This window comes from Oreochromis aureus, linkage group 11 (genome assembly GCF_013358895.1).
Source record: "Oreochromis aureus strain Israel breed Guangdong linkage group 11, ZZ_aureus, whole genome shotgun sequence".
In the NCBI taxonomy this organism is placed as follows: domain Eukaryota; kingdom Metazoa; phylum Chordata; class Actinopteri; order Cichliformes; family Cichlidae; genus Oreochromis; species Oreochromis aureus.
This window is the reverse complement of record NC_052952.1, coordinates 29551248-29573385: the sequence shown is the minus strand read 5'-3', so window position 1 is coordinate 29573385 and position 22138 is coordinate 29551248. Positions and strand designations below refer to the sequence as shown.

The following is a 22138-nucleotide window of genomic DNA, read 5'->3' as shown; positions in this document are numbered from 1 at the left end:
TCTGACATTTTATTTCTTGTTCTAAGGCAAAAAGGTTTTCATGGAGCCTCTTGGTCCTGAAGGATGTGGGCCACGGAGCTAGAGTGTGGATCTGGCAACAAGCCACGGATTATAGATTTTTATTAAAAGATCTATTTCAATTTTCATGAGAGCAAAAATTTTCTTCGGGTTCTGTTTAGAGTGATGTTCACTTACAAAATTAAAATGTCAACATGTACAGGTCGCAACCATTTCCAAAAAAAAAAAAAAGAAAAATACATGCTGATAACCATATTTCTTTCATCACACACCATAACTAAGACAAACTAGATACTAAACCTTTGATGGGGGATCTCAAAATCCAATATTTTGAAAAGGATGCAGGTGGTGCACATAAGTTCTCCTCAGCAATTTTTTAACAAATAATAAATAAAAGAAACGAAGCAAGTGAAAGAAATTTTGTTATTTCAGCTTAAATACAACAAATTTTGAATGTGTTTGAATAAAAACATATAGATATAAATAAAAAATCTGTTCACCAGAATTAAAAAATCTATAATCTGCAAATAAGACACAAGGCATGATGAAACTGAAAGGAACACACTGAGAAATCTGTCAAATGCTGAGAGTAAAACTGATACTAAATATGACTGTAGGATAAGCGACAGCTAGCATCTGTCAAAGCTCCCCTAAAGCTCTCTAATTGTCATGTTATATCCTGTTTTATCTGATGAAAAACCAAAGAGTAAAACTGACAACTTGCAGCTTTACAGTAAATTATCTGACCTCACTGTGACTCTCAATCTTGGCAGGAAAGTAAAAACGCACATTTACTAAAATGTTGAGCTTTTCCCCCTCAAGACCTGACTTAATATCATTTTGGACCAGAGCCATTCAAACCAGCTTATCCTCAGTTAAACTGAAAGTGTAATTTGAGCTTTTTGCACTTCCAGACGCTAAACACGGCACAAATCGCGCGCTGAAGCGTATGGTTTGGCTATCTGAGACAAAGCAAGACTGACTGCATGGAAGCACTGTGTATTAAACATACAAGATAGAGACATTTTCAGGAAAAAAAGACTTCTAGACAGAGTGTCTAAACATGCTCTTTCAAGTACTCAGATTGTATTTTGTGCACAGACTTTCACTTCAGTCCGTACACTCCTTTCTCTCCCGTCACACTCGCTCTCTGTCGCTTTCACACTCTGTTATGCTCTTTTCCATGCTCTCTTTCTATGTCACACACTCTCTCCCGCTCTCTTTTCCGCACTCTCCTTCTCTCACACGTTATTTCTCCCTTTCCCTTATGCATACATACACACACATACACACACACACACACACACACACACACACACACACACACACACACACACACACACACACACTCTTGTACAAGCCCCCTCAGTTGTGAACAAGCTGAACAGAACTGGGAGTGTTGCTAAAGCACAGGGTCCCTTGTTGTCTGCCGGTTGGCTTTAGAAGCGCTTCCCTGCTATAACCAACTGGTATTTACAATCCAGAGAGATTTGGCTTTGTTTGGATTAAACACACAGGATTGCACAAACACAAACACACGCAAGGAGAAGAAGATTAGCAGAAGAAAAAGAAGAAAAGGCTTCAGGTACTGTTACAATATCGAGCATTTGATATGGGAGAAATGGAAATAAAAGTCAATGTGTACACAGATGGTGTTGAAGAGGCAGAAAGATTTCAAGCATGCTGCACTTCAAGCAGGCCACACCCACGAATGACATCAACACATTTTCCATCAGACGTGCAAGCCAAAAACCTGCTGTGACATCAATGATTGTGGCTGTGACCTGAAGTGCAGCATGCTTACAAGTTTCCTGCAGTTTACTGCACTTTCTTATGTAACCTTAAGTCTTAAACTCCCTTTAAATCTTTGATTCTTATTCTTAGAAAGCTTTTTGTTCTGTACATCTGGAGATTGGTGATTTTTACTGAGGGAGAGGGAGTCACATGTTTGACCTTGAAGATTTTTAGCTATTTTACATTAATTTCAGTAATGGACTGATTCGTTTACTTTTTTGCTTTTAAATTGAAAAAAAAAAATCAAGATTTTTCTGACATTTTTAATATTTAGTGAAGTGTTTTTACAAAGGTTGAACTGATTTCACTGCAATTTTTTACAGATATTCGAGACCTTCAAAAAAGTCTTCATCAAAATTTGATCGCATTTACTTGGCTTTTAAGAGCAAAACTGCAACCCTAATGGAATAACCATCTTCTGGTTTTATTTTTAAGAGTGAGAGTGTTGAGCTTTTTTGTCCATTTATGGTAATTATACTGTATTATAATCATTCTGTCGCCAAATAAACGTATTAATGATATTCTGATACTGCCTCTAGGGTTTACCTGCATCGACAGAGGCCACATTTCTGTGGCAGAAGGCTGCTCCGCTGGCAGCTGAGTTCTGAACTGAAACTATAATTGAAATGAATTGAATACAGAAAGAAAGAGAGAACAGATAGAGTGGTAGAGATAAGATAGAGACACTGAGGATGAAAGCAGGAAAAGCAGCAAGTGAGACCTTCAATCTGTGCATCGTTCTCTCCTACAATCACTTCATCTCTTCCATCTCTTGCTCCTTTCTGCACCCGACATGTTTAAGCCTCCCTCATCCCTCCTTCTCCCCTCTTATTTTCTCGCCCTCGTTTTCTCTTCCTCTCTTCTCTCTCTCTCACTTTTTCCACATCCTCCCTTCCTCCCTCCCTTCACACTCGCTCACTCATTGCTTCCTGCTGCCACAAATCAAATTATATCGGGGTCGTATCCATGGGCAACCGACTCCCCTCCTCCCCTCCGCCCCCCATTTCCCACCTCATCACACACTGCTACCATCATCTCACCCCCCACACCCCCTCCCCTCCCCATCTTTATCTCTCTGCCTATCTACATATCTCTCCACTTCTCTTCCTCTCTCCCTCTCTCTCTTTCTCTCTCTCTGTCTCACACACACAGACACACACGCACAGAATGAGCAGATAAATTATGTGGCGATGTTGGAAAGGGAGGAAATTACAGTTGTGCGGGATGACAAGACTGGTTGGTGATGAAGAGACAAGCCACTGCAAACAACAACTGCTCCCTAAAAAAATTATAAGGTCATCCACCAGTGCTTAAAACAAACAAAATCAGTCCCACATCCCAAACAAAACCTCTGTTCGTCTTTCTTTTTTCTTTTCTTAGAAAAAGTAGGCAGTGGGGTAGTGACTTTAGGTCTGAGCTTCAATCTTGCTGTTTACCACAAAGGATAAACAAGCTGGAGGTAATTGACATTAAGAGCTGAATTGCCAGGTAACCAATGGCAACTGAAGAATAAGACATCCTCAGTGAGGAGAGTAAGAAAGAAAGGGGGCGAGTGGTTTCATTGGAGTGCGTGTGCGTGCGTGCGTGTGTCTTGGCGAGGTTGTGGTTGTGTGGCAGATGGATGAGGAAACCACCACTGACAACCACAACCTCCTCTTGCTGTTTCCTGTAGCCAAAACCTTCTCTTTCATTTGCTAGCTTAGAGTCTCACTCACACATACAGTTTGAACAGTTGGGGGAAAATAAAAAAAATAAATACACCGGGTCTCACCATACTAATCAGTACAGGTATGGATTTTCAAGTATCTACAGAACCACAACATGCCATTTTTATTTTAAATGTTAAGCGATTCATAGCAAAGGTATTGTAAATAAAACTGTATCTACTGGAACTGCATTTGTTGTGTGTAAATGAGAGACAGAACCCCCCCCCCCGTAAATTGCCGTTCTTCACTTTTAATTAAGGTGCTCCTCTACTAATATTTTAATTGCCAAGAACTGTGCTACAAATAAACAAAAGAGCAATATAATCAGCTGCTTCTCCAGAGTCTCTCTTGTCCTAAGGTATCGCTACACTGTATTGTCCTTCATTTTTTACACATATGAATCTGGAAAATGTTGGGAGAATCATGCTGGAACATTGGTCAAAGCTCTGCTTTTCCACAGCACACCGCAGGAGCTAGTCCACTTCAGAGAGTTTTTACTACTGGAAATACTGATTTAGGCCAGAACGCTGCCTTGGTAGAGTGTGCAGGATACAGTACACACAGTATCCCTTCTGCTAGCTACGAATTCTTCAAACAACTTTGTGTGCCATCGGTGCAAATCGGTGCAATTGCTGACAGGTTAAAAAAACAAAAAACATCTAGTGTCTAATATTAGTGTGTTAGAGATTTGCTTTCTCATGTGCTATTCTGTTGAATAATGTCTAGAGAAGTTTGGAGTTACAGTGCATGTGCAAAATTGAATCTTGATCTGCTTTGCAACGTAGGTTAGCTCAGCACAGTGGTTTTTCTGCATGTTGAACTACAGTTCACGATGAACTACAGAACAGAATGAGAGCTACAAATTGCTGTCTAAAAGAGTGGCATTAGATGCATTTATATGCAAGATAAGAAACTCTATGGAGAATAATTCGAATGGTATCGAGATTGCTCTTGATAGTGCTCGTGTCAACTTGCACTTAGCTTCTTTCTCTTGCAGCCTCCTCTAGCTCTTTTTGAGGGGAGACCTAAGTGTTCCAAGCTACCCAAGCATGTCTTGGGTCTACCCCTGGGGTCTCTGGCCAGAAGGACATGCTCAAAAAAATTTCACCTCACAGATGCCTTAAGAGGCTTCCTAGTCAGATGCCCAAACCAGCTCATCTGGCTCCTTTTAATATGGAGGAGCAGCAGCTCTGCCCTGAACCCCCCCTGAACGACTGAGATCAGTAAGGGAGAGCCCAGACACCCTTCTGAGGAAGCTCATTTCCACTACTTGTATCTCATTTTTTCGGTCACTACCCACAGCTTGTGGCCACAGGTGTGGGTAGGAATGGAGATCAACCGGTAAATCGACAGCTTTGCTTTCACAATCAGCTCTCACTTCAAGAGAGCAGGCCGATACAGTGTCCACATCGCTGCGGACACCACACAACACATTAATGCTTAATGCTTCATAAATCGTTAGACTTTTAAATACTTTATTATGTATGACTATATTCCAACAACTACTAAAAGTTATCTGTTCTAAAATGTGAATCCTGTGGACTCTGTAAATTTGCTATAACTAGAACTACTTCAGTTAGGTGAATTTTATTCTTCAACGATGGGTTACACTTGAAAAAAATCTAGATAAGCTGAAATGCTGAAATTCAACTTATTTAGTGGTGAAAGAAAAAATTCAGCACTATTACCTTTTTCCATTCACAGATATTTTCAAACTTATTTATTGAAAGCTGCTTCAAGGCTCATAAAAAAAAAAAAAAAAGTACTGCACATGAGATTTTTTTCATGTGCAAAAGATCATGCACATTCAGAAACATGGCTTAGAATTCTATGTTTTGCTAGATGGAAGCAAAGAGCAAATGCTCAACTTTGTACAACAATCTTTAGCTTTGATAAGTTCATGTTCGGATTTTAGGTGAATTATGAATGAATGCATCAAAGCTGTAAAGTTGGCTGGGGGTGCCGCTGAGGATTAGTTTAAAACCTGACTCATATCTATTTATTTTTTTCTACAGCACTTTGCATGAAATTGCCCCGATTAATTGATCTACAGGCCTACAATGAATTTAACAGCTATGTTAAAAAAAATAAAAATTTTATGGCACGGCAAGCTTAAATTAGTTTACTTTTAGACTCAACGACAATACAGAAATACTCATTACAATATGCTGAATTTGTATCAGGAGCTGGTTTAAATGTTAAAATCCATAAATATTTGCATAAATGTAAAGAAGTGCTTTGATGTGTCTAATAGTTGATCATCTGAATTAACCATAAATTGATAAAATCCCATTTGGTTACAGTACATGCATGTTTTATTTAACAGTTTCTAATCTGAATTATCAGAAAATGGGAGTTGAGGCACAAGGGCTTCTAATTATTTAAAACTACACATCACAGAGATGTCTGTGAAATCACGTTTTCTCCAATCAGTTTGGTATGATGGACTAATAATAGTGACACTAAATGCACGACTACAATACTCATTAGACTTAGCTAAGGAAAATAGATGCAGGAGCAGTATACTGGACAGCAACTACCCCAAAATGTGATGCAAAACCAGAATCAAAATATCATCTCTAACTTTGGGGTCAGTGTTAGCAAAACAAAAACATAAATCTTAAGTGGATAGTTTATACTAGCATCCCTGGAGTAATAGTTTTAAGTGAGTTTTCTTGTTCCTTGAAATTTAATTTCCAAAACAACCAGATGATGAATGTAATTCTTGCATTGCACTATGCACTACAGCTGTTGCTTAACATAAATCTGATTAGCGATTCGGGATTCTTTGATTTCTGGCAGCGAATCTTTCTTCTTCTTACATCTTCTTGCTAAAATGGGTCACAGTGTTAATGAAAAGTCAACTCTTTCTGTGTTATCTTTGATGTGACAAACACTCTTCCATAAAAAGAAATAAACAATTAAATCAAAGCATTCCAACATACCAGTCCTGTTCTTTTTCATGCGTCTTTGTCTTTGTAAGAAATGTGGTATTTGAGATGTTGTCATGTTTCCAGCCGGGGCCCACACTCTGAACGCTGTTTATTTTGCAGAGCTTATGGCAGCATCTCTGAATCAACATGTAGGAGGGTGACGGGCTGCATGTACTCCAAAATTCATTTGATTTCCTTTCAGAAGCTGCACTGTTCATTAGCTGAAGCAACACAGAGAAAGCATCTAAAAACCACTTATTTCATAGTCTGTTCCACCTCAAACACTAAATGTCACTGAGAGAACAACTGAATCCTGCTTTACTGTGTCAATTGTTCTCACTGAGAACATCAGATAAACAGGAAAAAAGGGGGCAAAAAAAAGAAGGTGAAATGTAAATGCTGACTACAGCTTTGGTTCCATACGAGCATCAAAATGTCATCACGCTGACTGGTTTGACAAAGTGATTAAGAAACCATTTTCTGCGAGGAAATCGCTTGATCGCAGTCAATGATTAATTTGGGATTGTGACATTATGATCATGTATTACCACAGAGTTCATCACCTTATTGATAAACTGTTCAACACCTGACACAAACACTGGCTGCTCGAGCAGAAACAGCTACAACCATTCCTCCTTTATGTCCAATTGTGTACTGATGAATAACAACTCATCATACTTCACCGACCCCCTGCAGGCACTGCTTCCTCTTCTTTATCGAAATGCAACCTGCTAAGATTGATGAGAAGAAAACTGAGGATGATTTTCCAAACCCTACGGCCACCTCGCTTTTACACTGCTCGGGTCTTATTCAGTCAGGCACCTTGTTTCTCTCCCTACGCCTGTCTCCATCTTGTTTTTCTTCTCTCTCTGTTTTTGAAGGTGGGCACGTCAAATCCATTACTCAATCTGCTCAATGGAGCGAAGCCCATTTACCAGTTGACTCATTTTAGATGGATCATTTACCCTTTCATCCTCTCTGACAATGCCACTGATGTAACCAGAGGGACTGAGTCTGTTTTTTGGGGAAATATCATACTTTTTTTTTTCTTGCCTTTTTCCACTGTAGGAAGGGGAGGTGTCAGAGAAACCCCCCGACACATATGAGCCTCATAAAACACAATGCTATTATACTGTTCTGTTGTGGCACTCTTGAGAGAGCTGCAACTATGTTGTTCATGCTACATGGGACATATGAAAAACGAAAAGGATCCCTGTGGGAATTTCTTATTGCCTGAGCTAAAGTATTCTGTCACCACAATGGAATTCAGTGCTGGAAAAGTGAAAATGATCATTTCTTTCTTAGATCTGAGCAGAACAGATGAGAACTATACAGAGAAATCAGCTCAGTGAAACCCTGCATCTACTGGCTATATATGCATCATTTAACACTCCCGACTGGATCGTGAAGTTTAGCTCAGAAATTAAACAAATATGTGTGTGCTTGTTAATTTTGTCTTTAGCCTTCAGTGTAACCATTTAGCTACAGCATAGCTAATGAGTGCATTAACAAAGTTAACAACAATATCTGGACTGTGTGCTGCCTGTGTTTTCTGCTGCAAGTTTCTCAAGTAAGTAGAAACTGAGACCGAAGAAGATAAAGTAATGACACAAACTGTCCCACAATCACTCCAGATGGGTCAGATACAACTGCCTTGTGGTACAGTGGTGCTATCAGCAGAAGAAATACCCACTCGGTGACATACCAAAGCCATCTACTGCTGTCTGTGCAGACATACTTACCCCTTTTTTCAAACAGCAAGTTCCAGCTTTATTATAAATGTATATCATAATGTATAAGCTGTGCAATTCATCTCTTATATGAACAACATAATGTCTATAGCAATGGAACACATTTGCAAACAACCTATTTAATGTGTTCATTTTATATTACAAGTTCCTTACAATAATTATGCCAGTTTTTACGAAATTAAGTTCCTGAAAAAAATTAATAAAATTCAATAAATCAAAATATTAAATCTTGATTACCTAACACTGCATGACATTTATCATATACTTCACTACAAGGGCGTTTGGGATTTCCTTATGCATGCACACGAAACAGGGTCAATACAGGATTCATTTTCAAGTACCACAGGACTGATCCACAAATCCAGCTATTTATAATTATCCAGCTACTTATTTTAACTTTGTTGAAAACTTTAGTTCTTTAATTTCTCTAATGGTTTCTGAAACAGGAGTTTAACAGGAGCTACTTTCCATATCATGACAGTTCAGGTCATTTGTTCTAACCTGTTTGTTGCGTTCGTCAGTGATCCTCTGAATCTGGATCTTTTTCCTCCCCATGGTTCTGGTGTTGCAGTGGGAGGATTAGGGGAAAGTGACAAGATGTGAGGTCACGGATGGCTGCTGTTACTTTTCCTCCTCTTTGAATCTCTATTCGCTTTCAGTTTGCCCTCGGTGTACACACTGACCCTGTTTGAAGCACCCAGGCAGGGAGGCTTCCACCAGCAAGATTGAAAATAACAAAAACAAAAAAAGAGGGAGAAGGAAGAAAGGAAGAATGGGGCTCTGTGTACAGCACGCTTTTCAGATCATGGTCCTGTTTCTGGGGGCAGGTCATCCACACTCAAGCTGAACTAGGATCTTCTGCCCTCCCCTTCACCTCAGCTGGGCAGCTCCTGGAAAACAACACAAGAGACATTTATCAGGCTGAGAGAGACAGAGATTCTGAAAAGGGCAGAGAGAGCGAGGCTTTGTTTGTATACTGTGACCCAATTTAGCTACTACAAACCCAACATATACAAGAGAATAAATGATGCAGCAATCCATTTGAGGCACCATCAAATCAGAAGCACATTTGGCTGAAATGAAGAGTAGGTGAGGGGGGTGGGAGTGTTTGTGGCTCTACATGCAGAGCAAGAGGCCCTCAGGGGCCCGCGAGTCGGGAGGCTGTGCTGTGTCAGCTTCATTAGAGGCATCACCGCCACATCACTGATCTGCTGGTCGCCCACGGCAACCGGCTGCCCAGCCCAGGCCGCCTGACACGCCGAATGTGAATCCCCGATCAGAGGCACATTAGAGAGAATCCACCAAGTCTGTGGATTCTGCTCATTTCCCATTTTCAAAACACTGTCTTATGCATTGATCATTTCTCTACAGGAAGCTCAGTAGTGACAAGACAATATGACGATCTGCACTATGCTGAAGGAAATTATTCTCCCTTTAAATCCATGAAATATCCATATAAATAATCAATGTGGTTAAAATGCAATTTTCAGTCTTTTCAAACAGATTTTCTCACGAAAGATACCCGACACATCTGCAAAGAAAATGAGTGGGCAGATCTCCAGTGACACTTCATATTTAAAAGACAGGATGGCCAATGTCATTTTCTGACCATTAATATCATTACGCCTTATTACCTAAACTGAATGCTGACCTAATTCCATGCAGAACAGCGAAAGATGACGAGTGTAAAAACGTGTGTCTAATTCACTCATACGTCTAACTAACCATGAAATAAGGGTGGTCTGGGATACGCTACGGTGCCTGATCAAAAGCAGAGGATGGGTACATTACGAAGTCCATATTTTAAAAGGGCAAGTCAGAGCGAGAAAGCCCAGAGTGTTTCTGCAAATTCATGCAAACTCATGAATGAATGAGACAGCAGCAGCCCAGGAATGGCAACAGAGGCAAAGACCGTTTTAGGCCCTGTTACTACTATTTACGGTTCATCTTTAAAAATAGCACTCTATATATATACACATACAGATTGTGTGGACACACAGCACAGCTTGCACGTGCGTGCACACACACACAGAGACAGTGGCAGCCAAGTGGCAGAATTACAGAGCTAAATCATCTGGAAAGCAGCAAGTACAGACACCAGGTCCGCAGCATTGTTTGCATTCCCTCTACCTGGGAGAGCAGCAGCAGAAGAACGCCCTCTATTTACATCCATTCTTATGAAACAAAGAACGTGAAATAGTCTGTCATGAGACTGACATTCCTTTTGTGCTGCTGTGGGAGCTGCACTGCATGCTCGTTTAGAGAGGATGCAATTGGCTTAGCTTTGGAGATGAGTTGCCTATGAATTATGCACTGATGGGAAAGAGTGGAAGGGGGCTGAAGAAAGAGTGTTATGAATGTCATAATTGCTTTGTAAAAAGGCTTGATGGAGAACTGGAGGCTGCCTGGGCCCGATTTTTTACACTGAGCATCTACAGTGAGCTGCAGGAACTGAATGTATTATACTGGCAAGATCTTTCACATATTTGGTTCCAGCCCCTTAAACAAAATTATTTTATAAAAATCCATCTCATCCGCTTTCGTTCATCCTCATTGTCTCCATTTTCAGTAGCACCAATTTAATAGGAAAACTAGCAAAGGATAATGAATTCTACCTGGATCACCTAATTAGTGTACTCCTGGAAAGAGCAGGCATTTCTTTATGTTGCACATTCATTCCTTTCATTCACCCTCAAATGAAGGAAAGTAAAGAAGTGGTGGTGAAATATTTTAATAAAATAATAGGGTGTGCGTTCATTCTCTCATAGAGCCTTTGTCAGCCACAGAGCGAGTAGGGGACTTACTGCAGTTGCAGTGAAGTTCAAAGGCAGCAAACTGAGGGATTTGTCTTTAGGCTGTGGGCTGATCACACATGAAAAGGCTGCTTTATCTGCCTGGGGTGGTCAAGTCTCGACCTTTTACCCTTCATGCTGCTGCAGCTCGCTTCCCATGTCTGATGTCAGGCAGAATCTCTGCTCTCACATGGGAAGCGGAGAGCCTGGAGTGTGTCTGTTACTTCACTGAGCAGACACCAGTGATAGAGAGGCTCTGGACAATGAAAAGATAAACACTGATAATTAGGAATCTACCGTGGACCCAGATTAGCACCCTGGGGAACGCCTAATGCGTTTATATGCTTTATTCCCCAAGAGGGCATTGAAAGGCTAGTCTTTAACAATTTATTATGGTTGGAGTTAGGAAAACTGAATAAAAGGAATATAGAACTTTTAAGGAAACTGCAATCATTGAAAGTACAGCTGCGCTACATTTCTATAGTTTTTAAGCACAAATATGAGCTGTTCAGGTTTCATGAAAAATTCATCATCTCTTCAGATTACCCAATTTATCTAAAGTTGATAAGGCTCTGTGGCTTCTAATGCGAGATGTTTTCATACACTTTGTACCAAAGCAGAGATGCCCTACCACACAAGAAATCTAGAAATGAAAAAAAGTATTTGTAGAAGATGTCAGTTCCTTTCTGTTCATCTTACTTACATCAGTTTGGGGTTGTCTTCAGTGTCCTTTGAAGATGCACACTACATTCTATAGTATATAACAAAAAACCAGCAGCCTCAAAATATCTGACAATTAAAAAAAAAATGGAATCCATTATAATGTGCTGTTTCAGACAGACAAAAAAGGCACAATGCAGAAAAGCAAGCCATCTGAAAGAGAATCTGGTCATCATATTAAAGAGCCTTAAGAGAGCATCATAAAGAGCATAAAAATGAAAAATACTATTACTGTAGAAATGTGTCAGCTAAGCTCTAGAGAGGGCACATCAGGTCACAGCTTTAGGACAGTCTGTAACAAAGATTAGTCCATAAAAAGAATGGTTAGAAAATGTTGCAGTGCATCACCATCCCTGACATCTACTGCTATGGCTGTTAAACATTTCAAAGCATCAAATCTTCTATTCCAATGATGTGGGTGGAAACCCACGAGGTACAGGGGCTATATTATGATTTTAACATTTATTCATGAGGAAAAAGTTGACAAGAATGCTCTATTCTGCAATAACTTGCTTCACTTTTATGCAGAGCCGTAGCTGGAAGCTTCCTGTTGCAACTGTCTTTTACAGTCAGACAATAAAAAAAAAAAATCTTCCTTTGGGCAATCAGGGGTTAAATGACTTGCTAAAGGGCATGCCATCCAGATTTTCCCAGCCAGTAAAGGTTTGTGAACTACTGACCTTCCTTCTGACAACCTGCCTGGCTGCCCCCAAGGCTAACACTGCCCTCGATATTTCCGATTCAATACGACCAATGTTTCTGCTACGGGCTTAATGTGCAAGAACCTGGAGGGAAAGAGACACACTTGCATGCCACAAAATGTAGCAGGAAAAGAGGGTGTTTGGGTTAAACATGATCTCTGTCAGTACAGCATTCTGTTGGCTTTTACGATGGACGATATGATGTAATCAGATGATGATGCATCTCTGTGTGTGCACACTAAAGCCTGACAGCTACTGTGAGATATTTGGGTCAGAAATGAGTGATAATTCAAGCAGAACAAAACCTGAAACAGGACAGTTTTAATTAAAATACACTACGAATGCTTTATTTCAGCTTTTTTCCCCTGTTGTTATGGGTTCATGGCACGGGTTTTTAGTGTCGCACTGCAACCTGCACTGTCAACTAATAACTACAAATGTGTGTTATATGCTATTTTCATTAGTGTGAGTGCATCTGACATACACTGCGTGGCATGTAAGAAAAGGCAAATTTAGACATTGTCCTAACTAGACTTTTATATCATTGTACTGAGTTAATTTGCAAAAATTATTTTGAGACAGAATAAGCCTGGTTAAAAAGAAACATGATGATTCTTAGAAAAGTTCTAAAGTTATGAGCATTTTTTCCCCTAATGATTTTTAAGCTGATGAATGTTTACTCGCTCATAATGAACAGAAAATACATTAGTCATTAAGATTAAAACATTTTTGGGGGGACGGTTAAGAGTATGCCCATATGATAAATCTCCAGTACAACAATAGCGGGTCTATATTGGTCAGGCCTGAGTATTATCTGTCTGTGTGCTGGTGTGTGTTTATGTGTGTTTTCCTGTATGTCCATTCTTTACCGTCCTGGTGTGTAAAGTGGCAGTGGAGCAGCCTGGAGCAAAGAGATAACAGTCAGCGGTAGAGGGCTGGCCGTCAGGGGGAGGAGTAGTGGTGGTGGTGGTGGTGAAGATGGTTCTGGGCTGTTGGAGCCTTGCCAAAGGACTACAGAGAAATCCATTACTTTTCCCACTCAGCACCAACATCTGCTAAAGCTGATCGCAACCAGCTCCACTGCAGACGCCCACTATGCGCTGTCCATTCGAGCCCAAGCTATGATTACACCAACCGAGACTAAAATCAGTTTCTAGAGCTTAATGGACGGAAAGCTGCCAATGTCATGGGAATTGTCTGAAACCTATATCTATGTGCGTATACCAATTGTAATGAGGGTCAATTTAAATACCCAGCAGACGTATAACGTTTAATGGTTATACAAGTATGAAAAAACTGACACAAATCCAGGAGTTAAACCATCACAAAAATGCACACCCAGAACAAATTCAACACAGAAAATAAAATAAGCTGTAAAAACAGGCCGTTCCCAACTTAAGGACCAAGTAAAATAAAAAGAAAACCAACAACACTGGCACAATGTTCACGCAGTTGTTCAAAGAAAATTACTGAGGCAATAAACTCGCTTATTGCCGAGAAAAAGCATCCATTTAAGTTGCTTAAAAATGTCTTTTTCAGACAACAGACAGTGACCCTGAACTGAGGTACACAATCACCAGCCAGTGGCATTTAAGTGAAGAATACATAATCCAAAAAATGCCCCATGAATCACCGGCTGCTGTTTACCAATGTTGATGTAGCTGGCACTTTGGGGAGGTTCATGTGACTTCTGGCTAACAACATAAAGTGGAAAAGTACCGGGTGTTTTAAAGCCACAGTCAAGAAACACAAATTTTAAATAGTGTAAAAGATTCAATTCAAATTACACTTCGATATCTCTTACTGATGCTGGGATTGATAGTCAGTTTGTGTCAGACAGGACTGTCTGGTCAAATGATGTCAAATGTTTTGTCTTTTGGTCCTAAAAGAAGTTTTCCCTCCTGTCAGAAATGGTGGCAAATGGTGGCTGGTGATGTGCCAGCCCCCCATTTACTATGCATAACATGCTGACTATAAGTGAGTACCTCATACAACTAAACTTGAAAAGAAAAAAAATGAGTAGAAAGCTAGGTATCAGAAATTACTCTCTGTGGTACAGCTATGTTAAAAGAACAAAACCAGCAAACCTGTTGGTTTTTGCAGACACTGGCAAAAAGATACATGGTCCTCTAAAGGAAGCTAAGCTAAAGTGCACTATCAGTAACAGTGACCGTTTGTCATGATATAAATATAAGCAAATTATGTTGACTGCTAATGAAATGTATAAAAATATCATTTAGCAGACCCTGCTGGCAAAATATCACAGACATAGCCTAAATATCTGACAGGAGTTCAGGGCTTCATGTTTCAAGATGGGTGCAGTTTGCCTGGATATAGCTGCTGAAGTCATGACCTCTGCACCAGGCTTGGAAAATGACTGATCTGTAGCTCAGTTTGAGGTAGACACGGATCAATAATTTACCAATATTCATTTATCACTCAAGGTTCCATCAAAATAGGTCTGACAAGCTGGACAAAATACAATTTGACAAATGATCCAATCAGATGCTTTGTTCAACTGGGAATCAAATGAAATCAAATCAGCAGGTGTCTGAGGTGGTCTTGCACCTGTGGTTTAATTTGACCAAAAACAGAAAAGATGTAGCAGACCAGAAGAGCGATCAATATGAACATGCTCTTCTGCCTCATTAAAAACACAAGGACCAGAAATAAACTCTCCAGTGTTAGGGACATTTAAAGGTTGAAGGTTAAATGGCAGGCCGAGCTTAAACCAGTGTTAATCGGTTGATTAATCTGTAAGCTGAAAATTAATTTGAAGACATTTCATTTTTCTTGCACAAATGAAAAGCGTCCACTTGGGATTCTAACCACTCTTTTTCCCTGGTCTTTTCAAGTCCCCCCTGTCTTAATTGCAAACACATATAGGCACTGAGACACTGACATCTTGAAGGCATTAATGCCAAGGTTCATGCATTGCACACCAGCTTTAAGATGCATTACACTAATGAATCGGGTTTTGTAAGAGGAGGAGGAAAAGAAGAAGTCCAATAGATTTGCTCCTCGCTGGGAAACAGATAGAACCATCAATGGGGCTGAGAGTGAAGCGCTGAGGGTTGGGAAAAGGTTGGCGTGTAACTGGGCCACTGAAAATGTGACCCGGCGAGCCCAACCTTGAGGGTGTTCTGCCAGCACCAGCTGTGTGATATTTACAGCCTGTTGCCTCATGTTCCCGGGCAACTGTTGGACACAGCTCCCAGCACACTCAAGCTTCAGATCACCCAGCATGCATCTTTACAATATCAACAAAACCCTATGGCTGATTTTGTGGTATATCAGCAGGTGGAGTAAAGGGAGGGCATGGTGACAAATAGTGGAGGAGGAGAGGGAGATGGACGAGGAGGAGGGAGCTGCTGGCCTCGTATCTGAAGCCTGGCTTATGATTGTGATTGTGCCTGTGCTTCAGCGCTGCCAACCCTGGCAGTGGAATATGATCTCCCCTTCCCCCTTCCCCCCTCTCCTCTTAACCAATCATGGGTGAGACTTTAGAGAGGTGGGAGAGAGTGGGGAGGGCTGATGCAGTGCAAGGGCAGCACTTCTGAGGTGGTGGTGGTGGTTTGGGGCAAGAGATGGGATGGGATGGGAGGGGTGGTAAGGAGATCTGTGCCTCATGGCTTGTGAATCACGCCCGCACTGCTGGGTCGCTATCAATACTGCAGTCTGCCCGAGCACGTACACACACTCCCAAACACGTATACAAAAAACAAACAACAGCACGCACAAAAAGAAAAAACACACCTACGCACTTAACACAGGGCGCCCTAACTGTCACTGATCTGCTGTTTGTGCTCACAGCCTCTGGCATGAATACAGCAAAAATATCCTGATAATACCCATAATGCACGTATATACTGTATGCGAGTGCACACACAGACTCACAAAGATGTCTTTTGTACTGAAGCTTAGAAACCATGTGGAGTATAGGGGACTTGTTGGCAGGCCATACAATACTTTAAACTGTAATTTGTTGTTGATCTGAGACCTGCCCCTGTCACTGCATCATCAACGTGGACAATGTGGTTTGGCCTGTTGGGTTACATCACGACCAAAAGATAAAAGCTCCTAACATGCTCAGGGGCACTCCTGTCCCTGAAAGGTGTGGACTGATTAGAGGAGCTAGTGGTAAGAGTTTAAAATGATAAACTCTTACCGCATAAGAGCTGTAACAAATAGGAAAAATGGGACATCGTTTCTTGATTAGAAATCATTCACATTATCTAATAAGGGCTTGAGGCATTTTTTTTAAATGTATTTGAAGAGCTGCTATGGCCTTGCATGTATAAGAGGTCACTACAAGTCCTAAAAATTTCCTGCATTGATGTAAAGGTGCAACAATCGCTTACAGTAAATCAAATTCAGTCTCACAGACGCTTTTTCAAGACCTGAAACCGATGTCTAAAATCTCAGCTAAACGTGCCATTGATGGTTATTTTTGTTTGATCAAATAACCTTATCTAAAATGAGTTAATTAATCTTCAGATACATAGTGCTTGGAGATACTCTAATGTGCATAATTTGCTTCTTCTTTCTGTTTGTGTAATATTAAGTTGGATATATTTGTTTTTCAGACATATGATAATTTCCCCTCAGGCTGAGAACTCCTGTGATCATAAATTTCTTTATTTACTGACAGTTTTAGGACATAAAAAAAAAAATGACATGACAGACTGGTATGATAATAACTAAATAAATAACTAATCAATCAACACTGTGGCATTACATTGAATAAGCTCTTACACACAGTGTTTTGTTTTGATTTTTTGGATCACAGCAAATTAAACAGCTGCAATTTGATTTATAAATGAGAGTTATTCTGGCAGCGGCAGTATTTAATGAATTTATTATTCATTCAAGTACTACCCATTACGTTGGGCTTTGTTTGTCTTTGAGATCAGATCATTTATAATCTATAATCTGCCTCATTAGGGCAAACCGTTTTGAAAAGCAACTCTTGAGATGTCTGATGGAATCCAGGTTTCCTCCCTGAAAGCTTTTCCCATCGTTTCAAATGTGCTGCGGCACAACAACAAAAGGTATGTGACAGAGAAGAATGCCCGCCAGACAAAACACTAATGACATCAATGTGACACTCGAGGACGTAAGGCGTGCATGCCCGAGCCAGCGTGCGTACGATGGTTTGACATCACTAGTCGAACATGTTTTCATCAATGGGGCCTTACGCAAGAGCCAGACAGGTAAGATCAAGACAACCGGCTGGCTCTAACACATAGTGCTTTAACGCAAGTGCTGTCAGGTTTATTTTCATGAATGCAGGTGAGTGGGAGGACGAATTCTGTTTTTTTTTTTTTTTTTTTCAGCACGAAAATACCTACCTATTTTTACCATCCACCACAAACGTTATGTTTATTTATCTATCATTAACTGTGTAATGTGGGCACTGCAAGTATGCTAAAGGCACTCAGTAATAATAAACACTCCACGGAGTGTGGCGCACACACAAACACCACTGTTCTGAGAAGTAACTGTAGTCCTTTCAACAATTTCACTTTCCCTATAGAAAACATTTTTGGTAACAGATATACACAGGCTCAGTCATGATTGCTTGCGTGTGTGTGTGTGGTCATTAGAAAGCACAAGCTCCTTCAGCTCAGAGAGGCATCTTTCAATCTAGTCACAGGAGATTGAGCCAGGTCGGCTTTGTTGTCAAGAAACCTTTCAAAACAAGTGCGGAGCAGCTGCTTGGAGACCTGCAAGTCCATCCACTCTTGTTCTGACTGGTTTAAAAAGCAGAAGGCACCAATGCAACTCAATAAAACTTGTAGAAATGAGAAAAAATATCATAACCTTTCTGAGAAAGGAAAACTTATTTCCTGTCATCATCACAAAATTAAATGCGGACCACTATGGAGCAACCAACAGCAGTGCAGCGCACGATCCATGAAATAATCTCCCATCTGCAGAACAAGACCTTTCAAATTCCTGATGTAATTCTTTTTCTACAAACAACACAAAGGAAGACAAATCAATTTAAGCCTAGAAATCAAAATAAGCCTATTATCTCTAGGATAAAACATCCTCCTGCTATTAACCTTGTGTGTTCTTGCAATTGTTCTTGCAACTGCGAAGGTTAAAGAACCCCAACAGCTGTATTCAATGTGATATATCTCACCATACGTAAAGTACAGAACATAGTTTCAACAGGTGTCAAGGGCACAAGCGTCATGGCACTCAACTCACCATTAATGGTCATGTAAGCCTTCAATTCAAGGAAGAAAAAGAGCAGGTGTGACGTTATGAGCTTCACAACAACACAAGCTTTCGACCATAAATCACTACAACAGACCCTCCCTCCACTCTTGAGCCTCTCTCAGCACATTTGGGACTTGGGTAGATGTCAGTTCAGCAGCTGACAAAGGACAGCCGGCCACACAGCAAGTCACCTCGCACTCTTCCATATCTACCTCGTAAAGACCTACTGATTGCTTCCTGGACTGATTAGAGACCCGGGAAATCTCTGAATGTTCATTAAAAAACATTTTTTCAGAACTTCAGCTTAAATCGAGCATGAGAAAATTGAAAAATGTTACTTTTAGCCAGAGACGAGGTAATGCGAAATCTTAAAAGAAAAAAAAATATCACTTTCTCTCTTTATGCTTTTAAGAAACATAGCATTCATTTCACATCAAATCAATTTAATCAAACCCACTGTAACGTCTCTATTGACTGCTCTTACCGGCGAAGATTTTAGGTGCCAAAAAGTTGTTTTGGAAGACACAGCAGAAAAAAAACACAATGTTGAGGTCAATAGTTCCAAAGTAGTCCAAGTCAAAGATTGCAGAGGTATACAAAGTCCTGAATAGAAAGACAGTCCAGCTTAGAGCAGCACATGTGCCACTCCACCCACCATCGACTGCCAAAGTGACAACTGCTGGTGGAACACCTCACTCTGGACGCCCCAAATTACCCTTCTTACTGGACCCCAAGCACCACCAAGGCCCCCTCCTCTGCTGCTGCTTCTTGTCACTCTACCTCACTCCTCACAATTACACAGTACACTCATCCCCCTCTCTACCCGTAAACCCCTCCCAGGTCACCCTTTGCCCTAATATGCCTTCAGCAACTGCCACCAATTCATCATAGTCTATGTTAGCAAATGAGGTGTGTGTTGCTCAGCTCTTTAAAGAATTTTTTTTCCCACATTTCAGCACATTTACTGCAAATCCTTGCATTTCCAATTTATTAGTAGGTCAATATTTAACTTTATTGAATTATAACTGAACAATAGATTCTTTTCTTAATATATAAAAAAAATCTCATTACCCAAGTTTAAACTGATAGTTAAAAATATGAAACTTGACATTATATGTTTCAGCAAAAAAATAGTGCAGCACACTATCAAAAAAAAAATCTGCATTTTTGCTCAGCATAAAATGATTATTATCTCATATCTGATCTGATTATTTCTTTCACTTTAGTGATTAATCATCACAGCCAGATTGATCTGCTCCACTAAAAATATGCAAAAAAAAAAAAAAAAAAACCAATGTTGTAATGCTGAAATCCTCAGCTGACAAATGGAAAGGTCATTAACTTCTGTTTTTTGGTAACTAACAACCTAATTTTCTTAAGCTTCTGACATAGTGTTTATTGTAATTCCCAGTTTTTAGGCTAAACAGAATATCTCTATATGTATGTGTCCCAAATGAGTAAGGGAGTCACTAGCTGCCTAACTGAGGGTGTCAGATCCTTGTTGCACACCAGTCTGTCCCTCGTGCACATGTGTGTCTATACATCTTCCATTTGGATCATGAGCTGCTGGCAACAGGGTGGCAGCTGCCTACATACCTTTTGTTCCTCTGGACTCTCTGAGGACCCCACCCTCCAAAAATCTGGACACATACACACACACAAAGGCAATGCAATGCAATACACACATATACTCGCATGCTCAGCTGTCGGAGAATTCAACACACCGGTACTGTCTCGTGCCCTTCTGCCCTACCGTTCAATATGCGATTTTGAAATTCTGCTGTTAAACTTCAACAGCTACACCGCCACATCTCCGCCTCCCCGTCATCTCCAATGTGGACCACTGCTGACGGCTCTGATCTGATGCCACATCCAAATCCTAGAAGATCTGAACTTGGTAAGATACAGTTGTTTGACAGCGAGCACTGTAAAAGGAGCGCTTCGCTCTCTGTGACTTTTTTGCAACAGTGACTCTGCTTCCCAAGGCATGAATCTCAGCCCGTGCCCTTTCCTGACCTTGAAATCTCCAAAGGGGGGCCGGAGGGTGTGGGAAATGGGAGGCCAGGAGTCTGCTAAACAGTTGTGTCATTGAGTTTCCACACACAGTGAATACATGTATGGGTGCAGGCACGTATGTGCCAAGAACCAAACGGGTTAAACAAGGGGCAAAAATTCCAAAGGCCGTATTCATCTTGAAGCAGTAACTTATATGGATAAATCTGTAAGAGGAGAGAAAAAAAAAATGTTTTCCCTTTGTGTATCTGGAGCAGGAAATCTGCCCATGGATAGGAAAATATACACCACTACTAAACACAACAATCCTAATGTCAGAGTATTGAGGGCACATATTACTTCCACAACAAACACGGGTGCTCAGATGGCCTTATCTTTCTGCCCCGTTCTCCAGGTTTTTTCCCCCGCTTGCCATCCACATTTGTCATCCGTGTGCACGACTGCCTGGGGGCTCTCCGTGTTGAACACACGGTGTTGGCCCGGAGCCTAAAATGGGGATCTATGAGCCTACCTCCGCTCTCACTGACAACTGACTGCAAGCGCGGGCCAAGACTGTGTGGTGCTGGCTACATGTGGTGGGGATCCGGCACTGAGGAGAGGTGGGGGAGGCACAAACACTAAGCAAAAGGATATCTATTCTCTCCTCTTTAGCAGAGCAGTGAAAGAAAGCAGCTCCTTTGCCCAGAGGCAAGTGTATTTATGTTTAAAGGAAACACAAAAGCATATAAGCTTTAGCTCTTGCGATGATAAACATCCATCCATGTAACTGCAAATCCTTGGAACAGTTGCAGAGAAGGCAAAAAGATTTGTTTTTGTGTATTGTTCAACGTGAAAGGTGTGCCACCTGAGTGATGTGCCATGACAAAGAAAAACTCAAGAGGTTTTGTTGAAGACAAGCTTATTTGGTACTTTGTCTTTGTACCAAATGACTAATAGGTTTGTGAATAAGCATGATATGCTTTCAAGGGTCTGACAGTGAATACCCTGATTATGCAAATCTGCCTCCCTCCCGAGGATGGGGTAAATTAAAAAAAATGACAAAGCTTTTCTTTGGTGTGGCACTAGTGTGAGCTATTTTCTCGCATGTGACCTACATTATTAAGGAATTTTCCACATTTTCACATCCTTATGACAAATCTCACAGAATAATAAAGCTCAGAAGATGAACATTTCCAACAGAACGTACTCATCCAAACAATGAGGCTGTCTAATTACTCCACATTATCTGTGCCAGCATCCAGAGCCAATCTTTGTTTTACTTACATTTCATGTTAGAAATCTAGTGATTTCAAACCAGAAGGTTTTCAGATGCCCTAAAGCATCTTGAGTGGATCAAACCGATTTCAATTCCATTTTCACCATTTATTTTCACATATGTCTATTCAGAAAATATAAGATAAGCACACTGAATTTGCTTTCATTTTTTTGCATCTGACTTTAGCCATTAAGGTAGGGATGTGATGCAAATGAAGAAGTACAAAA

At 40.6% G+C, this 22138-nt stretch overlaps 1 protein-coding gene across 6 annotated transcripts in view; it reads right to left on the bottom strand.

The window, feature by feature from the left end:
- Window positions 1-22138, bottom strand: part of mef2d (myocyte enhancer factor 2d) — a 102296-nt gene that overhangs the window by 55798 nt on the left and 24360 nt on the right. For 5 of the 6 annotated variants that reach the window (XM_039619386.1, XM_039619388.1, XM_039619390.1 and 2 more), the window contains exon 2: window positions 8704-9092. In XM_039619386.1, coding sequence (XP_039475320.1) covers window positions 8704-8757 — 54 coding nt within the window. In that variant the 5' untranslated portion in view covers window positions 8758-9092. Of the gene's footprint in view, window positions 1-8703; window positions 9093-20396; window positions 20508-22138 lie in introns of those variants that run through there. The other variant, XM_039619387.1, reaches the window with a different exon arrangement.